We start from the raw sequence: 10,532 nt of genomic DNA, 5'->3' as shown, positions 1-10,532 counted from the left end.
TCTCTGGAGAGACCTAAAAATGGCTGTCCACCAACGTTTACCATCCAACCTGACAGAACTGGAGAGGATCTGCAAGGAGGAATGGCAGAGGATCCCCGAATCCAGGTGTGAAAAACTTTTTGCATCTTTCCCAAGAAGACTCATGGCTGTATTAGCTCAAAAGGGTGCTTCTACTAAATACTGAGCAAAGGGTCTGAATACTTAGGACCATGTGATATTTCAGTTTTTCTTTTTAATAAATCTGCAACAATTTCAAAAATTCTTTTTTGTCTGTCAATATGGGGTGCTGTGTGTACATTAATGAGGAAAAAAATTAATTTAAATGATTTTAGCAAATGGCTGCAATATAACAAAGAGTGAAAAATCGAAGGGGGTCTGAATACTTTCCGTACCCACTGTATGTATATATGTGTGTATATATATATATATATATTTTTGTGATGGACAGCCGGGTCCCATGCCCGGCCAGAACACCCTTGCTGCGTATATTCTGGGGGAGCCACCATGGACAGTTCAGTACCTCCCCCGGGACGCTTGGTGGCAGCCTCCATGGCGGACGGTGATTCCCCAACCACCCGCAGGGCTCCATGGGAGATGGAGTCCTCCACAGCCTGGTTGGGGGCTCGGGTGGCCGCTAGGGGGAGCTGCATGGACTCCGCAGCCTGGCTGCTTGATTTCTCAGCCCCACCCGAAAGGGCAATTAGGACCAGGTGGTCAACCACCTGGAACTCTTCCGGGTGGGGTATAAAAAGGGCCAGCCACCTCCACTCGAGGCCAGAATCGGGAGGAAGAGGATGAGGTTGCCTGGGAGGAGTGGTGGAGCAGGAAAGTGTGGGTTTTTGTGCTTGGGACTGTGTTGGGCCGGTGGGACACAGGGAAGACGTGTGCCCACGGCTGAAGAGAAAAAAATAAAAAAAGGTCTTCAGTGTGAACACGTGCCTCTGCGTAGTCTGTGCCAGGTCGGGCGCTATATAGCGCCTTATCACTATATATATATATATATATATATATATATATAATATATCTTCTTATATAATACGCTACTGTGGCTGTTCGTTTGTCTGTACAGGATTTTAAATCACCTGTAGCTCGCAAACCGTTTCACCTATTGACTTGAAATTTGGTACACATATACTATGTGACATCTACTATCTGCTTTCGGGGTGATGATTTTTATTACTCTTTTTCTTTTTATTTTATTTTATTGTAGAATCAACTCTCGGCAGCGTGCATCAGGGCGGCCGTGCTGCACATGCGTACGGGCGCCGTTCTCATCCCCTACCACCTTCGCAGTCCCTTCCCCTAACTTTACCAACTGTATGCTAACCTTCCAGCAGTCGTACTTGCCCTTTTTCTGACAGCCAATATCGTGCTTACTGACAGTGCTGGCACTGTACGAAAGGTTAACAGGTATGGTGCCTTCAACCACAATGTCTGCCATTTTCTTTCGTTTTTCCCATTCTATAGTCAAAAGTAAAACATGAGACTCCAAAATTCAAAGCACACACATCCCTTACTCGTTGTCATGTTCGTACAAAGATGAAACTAAACATGTGACACCAGTAAATATTACCTGTGTATCTGCAGAACATCCCTTACTGACATAATCCTTAGCGTTTGAGATATTTACATTTGAAAAGTGCCTATTAGGATGCATATGCCTAATTCTTAAATGGACATGTTAGAGGATAAGTTTGGCATTTCTCAAGTCATAGTTATTTCTTCACAAACATAGTATTTATATGCATTTGCCATACAGAGAGTTTTCTATAAGTTTAAAAAAATATATCTTGCCTGAACTGGCACTTTACATTTGAATTAATGGGGCACAAAGCACCACCAGAAAACAAAGCCTGAAATTTACAGAAAGCATTCGTTTTTCAAACAAAAATAGTTGTTTAGTATCACTCTCTGTCTTACATTGTAAAATAGCTTATGCAAGTCATTTATGAACAAAAAACACCAATATTATGAGATCCAGCCATTTTAAGAATATTGCATTTGTGTGTGACACATCAGCACTTGCAATCTTTCACCCCCTCGAATGACAAAATTATAATAAACTGTTCATGCCACGTGGTTGGTCTTGACTTACTTAAATAGTACCAGGAACATGTGATAAACTGATTATTTCCAAATCCCTTTTGTTGTCACAAACATGTGTCAAAAACACGGAAGGCATGTTTTCTTGTATCAAAACGTATTCAAAGTTTAAGGCTTATATTTTCCAGTGGTACTCCATGCTCCGTTTTCTCTATTGCCAATGCAGATTAAGATATTTTTTATACTTTATACAAAATGCTGGACTTTTGAACACAATTTCACATGGCTAATGCATACAGTTTATGTCACGTTTGTAAAGAAATAACTTCAACTTGAAAAATACTGAACTTATCCTTTAAGGCTAGTGGTGCTGTAGCAGTGAAGTAAACCGTATGTCTAAGACTAGATATTAGGTAAATATACATGTATTTTTTATTGAGGCTTTAATTCACTAATTTTCCAAACCTACTTTTTCCAATAGAGTATCAAGATGGAACCTATTTGGCAGTAGTATAAGACAGAGTCAAACCATCAATGCAAAACCAGTGTAAGACACGTGATGCTGCAATAACCAGAACACTGTCACACTTACATAAGTCTACAACATATTTTCATGCTTTTGGAATCATTTTTTAAAAAGTACAACTTCACTCATTCCAGTAATGTGTTGGATTGGTAGATTAAAAAAACCCTAGTTAATAAATTGTCCAGCTGCCTGGTGTTTTATCCTTATATTACATCAAACAAAAAAAAAAATGTGATCCCTGGGAAAATCTGATTACCTTGTACTTTGTGTGAAAGTCTACATGCCTTTCAGAATGTGCAAAACTACATTTTTTCACAAGTTGTGAATGCACCATGTTTCTGCAGCTAAACTCTACTGGATGTGTTTACTACAGTGGATTAAAAGATCACTTTTTATATTGATGCATTAAAATAGTTTTTAGACCAGGTGTAGCTGTTTTACTTTGCTTATGGCTGCATCTGTACAACCACAGTTGTCCTGTCACTACCCTTTTTTCCCAAATCTTGATTATAATATAAACATCACAATTATAGCAATATAGAACAAACAACAAATTGATAAATTGTCAGGAGCACAATAGAGGACACTACAGAAAAAAACAAAACTTTGCAAATATTAATAGTTTTTAAAGCTTAATAGTTACATCTGTATTTGAAGTTGAAATGGTAATAACATACAATTTCACTTCATTTTCAAATATAATAAACAAAGGTTTCTGATTGATAAATCTTGCCACTATAAAAAGAAGATTAATTAGATGTGATTCTTTCTCTTTACATCTTTACATTTAACCAGATTGTTTAATGGGATCTTGGAAAGTGAGAGGATGCCTGAGGAGTGGAGAAGAAGTCTACTGATGCCGATATTTAAGAATAAGGGGGATGTGCAGGACTGTAGTAACTACAGGGGGATAAAATTGATGAGCCACAGCATGAAGTTATGGGAAAGAGTAGTGGAAGCTAGGTTAAGAAGTAAAGTGATGAATAGTGAGCAAAAGGATGGTTTCATGCCAAGAAAGAGCAACACAGATGCAATGTTTGCTCTGAGGGTGCTGATGGAGAAGTACAGAGAATGCCAGAAGGAGTTGCATTGCGTTCTTGTCGACCTGGAGAAAGCATTTGCAGATAGAGTTGTCAAAATGTAAGTAAAGGGCATCATAAGTTAATCTGAAAATTCTCTCAGCTAATACAATTCTTCCCTTTTTGGGTTGATTCCTTTGGTGCAATGAATTTCATCAATTTTGTGCCTTGTTAATTATTTGGGCTAAAGTTTATAATCTATCTAGTATATACATTTTAGTAATCATAATTCCAAATATGAAGCCTAAATTTTGACTGAGATAATTACATGTGTTTATCATGACATTGATTAATTGCCATCAGCTCACATTTGTTTATACTGAGGAAAAGGCCGGGTGCCTCACAAAATATTTTAATATTGTCAATTGCTTTTAAAATGTGTAATGCTTCTGTTAAAAACAACGTTGTGTCGTCCTACAATTGATTAATAATAAATTGCCTCTCGGCAAAACGAATTTCCTACCTGCGTCTTACTTACTTAAAATGGGATTTAAATTCTCCCCATAAAATCTATTCATGAAGGCGTTGTAAAAGTCAGGAGTTAAGAGTTTTCATCTTTCAAAGTAAAACTCGAAACATTCATTTGTTAATAAACACAAACCGGAATCCATCACAGACATCTAAACAACACGACCAGCCCATCTCGACCAGCCAGTAACTAAACTGACTGTGCTGCGCATGCGCACTATCCTCCCGTGCTGCGCCGGAAGTGTTTCTAGAAGTGAGGAAGTGAAATTACGTCTACCGCCATTAACCACTGATCCTGCTGCAGAGGTGAGTTTTGTGAGACTCTTTTCAAGTTAATTGTGTCTGCCTAATATAAAATTATTGTAAAAGTGACAAATAATGTGAAACAGGAAAAGTATTTTGACATCTGTTTCTCTTGAAATAGTTGCAGCGAAATGTAAGGCAAAGTGGAATTGAAATATGTTGTGTTAACCTTGGAGATACCGACGGGGAGCAACTATTTGATTGCTTTTAATTTAGAGTTCTGTTCATCGTCTCCTGGCAGTTTGTGGGGAAAAAAATATTGTTTTGGAGTAAACGTTTAATGTAAATATAACCAGTAAACATGAGCGTGATTCTGTGTGACGTTTATAGTCTCTATGGGCAAGCCAATATAAAAATTACTTACTTTTAAACTTGGTAGTACAACGTGCCGTGCATATTCCACGTCACTCATACAATTTCATTAGAAACCTAGAAGCTACATAAAAGAAAAGTGCATATGTTTGTTCCAAAATTGGAAAGTAATGGCCTGTTTGTTTTTGTACATGCATTTTATTTGTCATCAAAGGGATCTTATCTACCTTTTATACAGAGTACAGTGTTCTGAGGAAAGCAAGAAAATAGTCTTATTAAAAAAATTTATTGAACAGCTAATAGGTAGGTGTATTGCTTTTAAATTTGGTGTAGCTTTTAGCACTTATTTTTAGATTTTAGGTCCAGGTAAGCAGCTGGTATTAATTTCACCTGAGAGTAACATTTCGTGGTCCAATTTTTTTTTTTTTTGTTATATATAAAAAGTCCCACACGCTCCACACCCATTCGTGCACTCCCAGCCAATCACCAGTCAGCCTTCAAGGAAGGATTTGGACATGCAGTCTTTATATTAGTGTTGACGTTCAAATTATTCTTTTTTATAAGTTTTCTTCAGATGGGTGGCATTACGGGACAGTGGTTAATGTTGTTTGATCACAGCTGTAGAGCCCTAGGTTTGAATCCTGTCTCAGTCACTGTGAAGGCTGCATGCTCTCCTTTATCTCCCACTGTGTCTAGGTTAGGTTGACCACCTCTAAAGGTGTTTGTGTGGGTGATTGTGTCCTGGACTGTTGTTATTGTATATGCTGGTAAACTGAAACTGGCTTCCACAGTGTTGTCACTGCTTCATCACAAAAAGGAGACCAAAGTTTAAATTCAAGTGCTCCTTGCATCCATGTGGGTTTCCTCCCACTGGTTCAAAGAGATGCTGGATTGGTGATGTGAAATTGACCCCATTATTCACCCAGCAGTGAGGCCAGCATCCTGTGCAGTGATTGTTCCTGGCTAAAACTCAACCTTGCACTGGATTATTGAGTATGAAAAATGGATGGACAGTTAAAGACAGGGTTTTGTTTCTGGGATGTTTGACTTTAAATCTCAACAAGTCTATTCTATGAATTTACTGGTTAATCATTGTATACATTTTGGTGAGATTTGCTCAGAGAATTTAAAATGTTTGATGGGTGTAACAGAACAAGATGCAGAAGACAGAAAGATCTGGAATAAGATGATCCGCTGTGGCAACCCATAACGGGAGCAGCACAAAAAGGAAGGAAGGTCGCAGTTGCTGCAGGATTTTGCTTCAACCAGTTTGAATGTTAATTTTAATTTATACATTTACATTTGTTTGCTTATTAGACATTTTTATCCAAAGGTCACCATAATCAAGTAAACATCTGTTTGGGAGAATGTTTGGAAAAGAATAAAACACAAGCTATTAACAATATGTAGGTTGCAAAAGGCAGTAGTTAATATTACACAGAACCTCTCAGGATAAGGGAGTCTTCAAATGCTTCTTAAAACTGTAAAGGGAGCCAGAATTTCAAATGGCGGCCGCCAGCTTGTTCCATCAGCTAGGAGCTACAGAGATTAAGGTTTGAGATGTAATGGCTTGCAGAGGTGGCATCACCAGACACTATTCACCAGCTGAGCTGGAGTATAGGGTCTCAAGTCTCTCTTATATATATATATATATATATAGATATAGATATATATATATATATATATATATATATATATATATATATAGATATATATATATATATATATAGATAGATAGAGAGAGAGAGAGAGAGAGAGAGAGAGAGAGAGAGAGGCCATAACTTTACATACATTATGAAAAAACATTTTTATTTATATAATATGCTCTTCATCACAGGTGTCGAACTCCAGTCCTAGAGGGCCACAGTGGCTGTAGGTTTTCATTCTTACCATCTTCTTAATTAGTGACCAGTTTTTGCTGCTGATTACTTCTTTTAATTAACTTGACTCAGGCCCCATAGCTGTTTCTTTTTCTTTAATTAGCAGCCAAACAATAATGAGACACAAAACAAGCCGCCACATCACACAATATCTGAAAATAAAGAAAGGTGATGGTCTCGGTAAGGTTGATCTCTCAGGTCACCAAAATATTTTGACGGTGTTCATAGAAATACAGAAAAATCAACAGTTTTAGAAATGTCTGCTGTGGCAGAATGAGAGCAACAGCAAGAACCAGATTCTCATTAAGAGATTGGTCATCTGTCAGCTCGTTTCACATCTCATTTCTGTTTGGCTGTCATTTAATGAAGAAAGGAATAAATTCAGAGGGCTGAATCCTTAAAAACAGGACTAGTAAAATGAAGGGAAAAGAAGTGAATTATCAGTGAAAACTGGTTACTGATTAGGAAAAAAGTCAGAATGAAAACCTGCAGCCACTGCGGCCCTCCAGGCCTGGAGTTCGCCACCCCTGCTCTACATGACTGCCATTGTTTTGAAAACACATTTCAATTTGTGTCCACCACTGCTGATAAACACGTATTAGCACAGCTGGAGTTATGCTTGTAATGGCGTTGGTGATACATTCCCCAAGATGATGTATGTTTCAGATACCCTAAGAAATGTGTTTGAATAAAGAGCAACGAATTGAAATAATACTGATGGGTGGGTCAGGATTGAAATGTGTTTTCAAAACAATGGCAGTCATGTAGAGCATATTATATATTTATATATATATATATAAAGGTTTTTCATAAAAAAAAAAGTTTTTTTTTTCCTATGTATGGAAATTTATGGCCCACCCTTCGTATGTGTGTGTGTATATAATATTTATTTATTTATTTATTTATTTTTGTGGCGGACACCTGGAGGATGAAAGGACCAGGGAGGCAGCCACCCTGCTTTGCATCGGGGCCACGGGATCGGAACTTAGAAGCTCATGGCTACCGTCAGGGGACGCCCAAATGTTTACCGAGCCATGGACTGCAGCACTTCTGCCACACCAGGAATTGCTGCAGGAATGTCATCAGGGAGCACCTGAGCACATCCAGGTGAACTATAAAGGGGGCCACCTCATTCCATTCAGGGAGTCAGGAGGCAGAGGACGGAGCTTGAAGGAGAAGAGTGGAGGTGGCAGAGAAGAATAAAAGAGAAGGAAGGAAAAGGACTGTGAACATTGTTGGGGGATTTGTGAATTGTGTGGTGCTGTAAAAACAGAAGAAAGTAAAACGTGTGTGTTTTTAGGACTACTATGTGTCCTGTGTCTGTCTGTAGTTGGGCTGAATCTCCACTAATATAAATATATACACACACGCACACATAAATATAGGGTTTGTACTATCTTTGTAAGCATGGGGTCCTAGAAACTATTGAAATGTCAGAAAAAATTAAATTGTCGCGGTGTCAGGTAATTGAAAGTTTCTTCTGAGGTTTTGTTTTGCCAGCGTGCTCACCTCGCTTATGTATTAGTGGTGGGAGAAAAAATAAATGGGACACCGTTTGCCAATGTGCTCACCTCGCTGCTGTATTAGCCGCTAAATGAGTGACTCTTTCTTCAGAGGTTTCGCTTTGCCGCAACAGAGTGAAGCTGCAGACGTGCTGGCCTCACTTGTGTATCCTCGTAGGTGCAGCCCTTACTCCAACTCCACCTCTGGACCAGACAGCCACACACACACACACACGTAAACATTTATATGTAAGATATATAGGTGCTGGCCTATTGACTATGCTATAGGCAAACATCAAGAATTTGAAATTAAATTGTGCCTGGTACAGGGAGGCAATGTAGTCATCTGAAAAGATGTGCCTACCTGAACAACACAGGGTGCTGCTGCATTTTGTATCATCTGCAGCGTCTTGGTGACACATGCTGGTACTCCTGCTAGTAGTAGAGTGTTGGAGTAGTCCAGACATGACAGGAGTTGTGCAGCAAACTTTGTCAGTTATAGTCCAATAGTGCCTATTTAGGAGATGTCGAGAGAGAAGAGGGCCCAGCACCAAACCTTGGGACACCCCTGTGCTTGCCTGGTGCACAGCAGGACACCCAGTAGGATCAGGTCAAGAGATAGGACTAGAGGACAGTCCTTGTAAAGCCATGGTCAGAGGGGGTGGCATAGAGGATGTGGAGGTTGAGTTTTCAAACAGTAGATGACATGTTGGAAGCTCTAATCTGCTGTAACATGATTCTACTTACTGAAGACATCATCTTGGTGGAGTGGCCCTTCCTAAATCCAGACTGAATACTTGTCTGCATTTTTATTTTGAGTTTTACTAATACAGTAAATGTTTACTGCTACCATGGCATTTAGCGCCCAGCATTGTTTACTAATATCAAACCTGCTTAATTCAGTTCAATCCGTGCCTCGGGTACAAAGCAGGAACGAGGCCATCACAAGGTATAGTTTGGAGAAAAACCCTACCCAGATATTGGAAGTGTCCGCAGCTACTCCACAAAGACAAGTTGGAGAGAATCTCTTCCTGATTGTTTGGTGTGTTTTTGTTTTTCTTTACTCTTACAGAAGATACTAAAGAATGGTGTGTAGATAAATCATTAAGTTTTAATAAAATTTTAAAAAGTTTGGTTGGAAAGGATCTCTAATCCCTTTTAGTCCACTAAATACTTACAGATTTTACCCAAAAAGAAAGATTATTAGTAAAATTCTGACAAGACAAAGTAATAGGACAAAGGATTACAATCTGTTTGAAAAGTATGTGCTGTTCACAACAAAACATGTAGATATTAAGAGCTGTGTGCCCTTCAAGATCAGCATGGGACAGCCTGATGTACGGAAACCAGAGTCTAGTTTGAGCTGACATATGAAAACCTACTTGATACCTCCTAAGATGGATAGAACTTTATTTGTCCCCAAGGGGAAATTTGGCTTTTTACAAAAGCTCATCACATTTTATATATATATATATATATATATATATATATACATATATATATACATATATGTGTGTGTGTGTGTACACCTGCAGCAAAAAAGGAATAAAATTACTTGGTAGTCACAGTGAGGCATTATTTAGGCAAATTACCATTGGTATACAGGAGCCCCAAGTAGTGTTGCTTGACACACTTCTACCGCTCTTCAGTTTTGTTTCAGTTCTCGCCAGCCCTTTCAGTGTGTTTATTCACTGGCCCAGCATACCACAGTATAGACAATTGCACTGACCATCACAGTTTGTACAATAGCTGGCAGTATTATCAGTTGCTGCTCTACTTTAACTGTTATTTGTTGATAATTCTTTGCAGGCCATCTTCTAAAAGAGAAAATGGGTCGACATTTTGGAGGTCTAGCCAGAATCAGACATGTGATTACTTATACCTTATCTCCGTTTGAACAGAGAGCATTTGCCAACTACTTCTCCAAGGGAATTCCAAATGTGTGGAGAAGGTTCAGTTCTCAGGTGTTAATAGTGGCTCCACGTAAGTGCTCCATTTTATTTCTTAAAGGGAAGCTTTGTTTTAAATTGTAATGTGTTCCTATCTAAAGCATGTATGTGTTCTTTGCTCTTGGATACAAATATCTCAAATGCAAGAGGAAAAAACCCTGCAGCTTTGTACTGTAAATACAGTTTCATGTTCAGACCACCATTTTGGTCATGATTTACCAATAACTTATTTTCATCAGATACATTAACAGTTTAAATGCAACAGCTTGTGATTTTTCTTTTCCTTTCTTCAAAGCTTTTGTGGCTGCATATTTTACATACACTTGGGGAAACCGTGTGAATCAGCAGCTGAAGCGCAAGAATCCTGCTGACTATGTGAATGACGAATAATGTTCCAGATATTGAGTGTATGCTGTTCCTATGCGACAATGGTTTATCCATAATAGAAATAAAATATTTATTCAAATGGA

General features: G+C 38.6%; 1 protein-coding gene across 1 annotated transcript; it reads left to right on the top strand.

The window, feature by feature from the left end:
• The first annotated feature begins 4,325 nt into the window (after positions 1–4,325).
• Positions 4,326–10,532, top strand: LOC120542771 (cytochrome b-c1 complex subunit 8). The gene is made up of 3 exons (XM_039775427.1): positions 4,326–4,422; positions 9,923–10,096; positions 10,358–10,532. The coding sequence occupies exons 2-3, from the start codon at positions 9,943–9,945 to the stop codon at positions 10,450–10,452; spliced, it is 249 nt and encodes an 82-aa protein (XP_039631361.1). The 5' UTR covers positions 4,326–4,422; positions 9,923–9,942; the 3' UTR covers positions 10,453–10,532.

The sequence above is a fragment of the Polypterus senegalus genome, chromosome 13 (genome assembly GCF_016835505.1).
Source record: "Polypterus senegalus isolate Bchr_013 chromosome 13, ASM1683550v1, whole genome shotgun sequence".
Classification (NCBI taxonomy): domain Eukaryota; kingdom Metazoa; phylum Chordata; class Cladistia; order Polypteriformes; family Polypteridae; genus Polypterus; species Polypterus senegalus.
The sequence above is the reverse complement of the archived record's forward strand: the minus strand, read 5'-3'. Positions and strand labels throughout refer to the sequence as shown.

What these genes read in the sequence shown, in the direction of transcription:
- LOC120542771 (XM_039775427.1), top strand. Translation starts at nt 9,943, where the DNA reads ATGGGTCGACATTTTGGAGGTCTAGCCAGAATCAGACATGTGATTACT. An exon ending in GGTGTTAATAGTGGCTCCAC is followed by an intron (nt 10,097 to 10,357) that starts GTAAGTGCTCCA and finishes CTTTCTTCAAAG; the next exon opens with CTTTTGTGGCTGCATATTTT.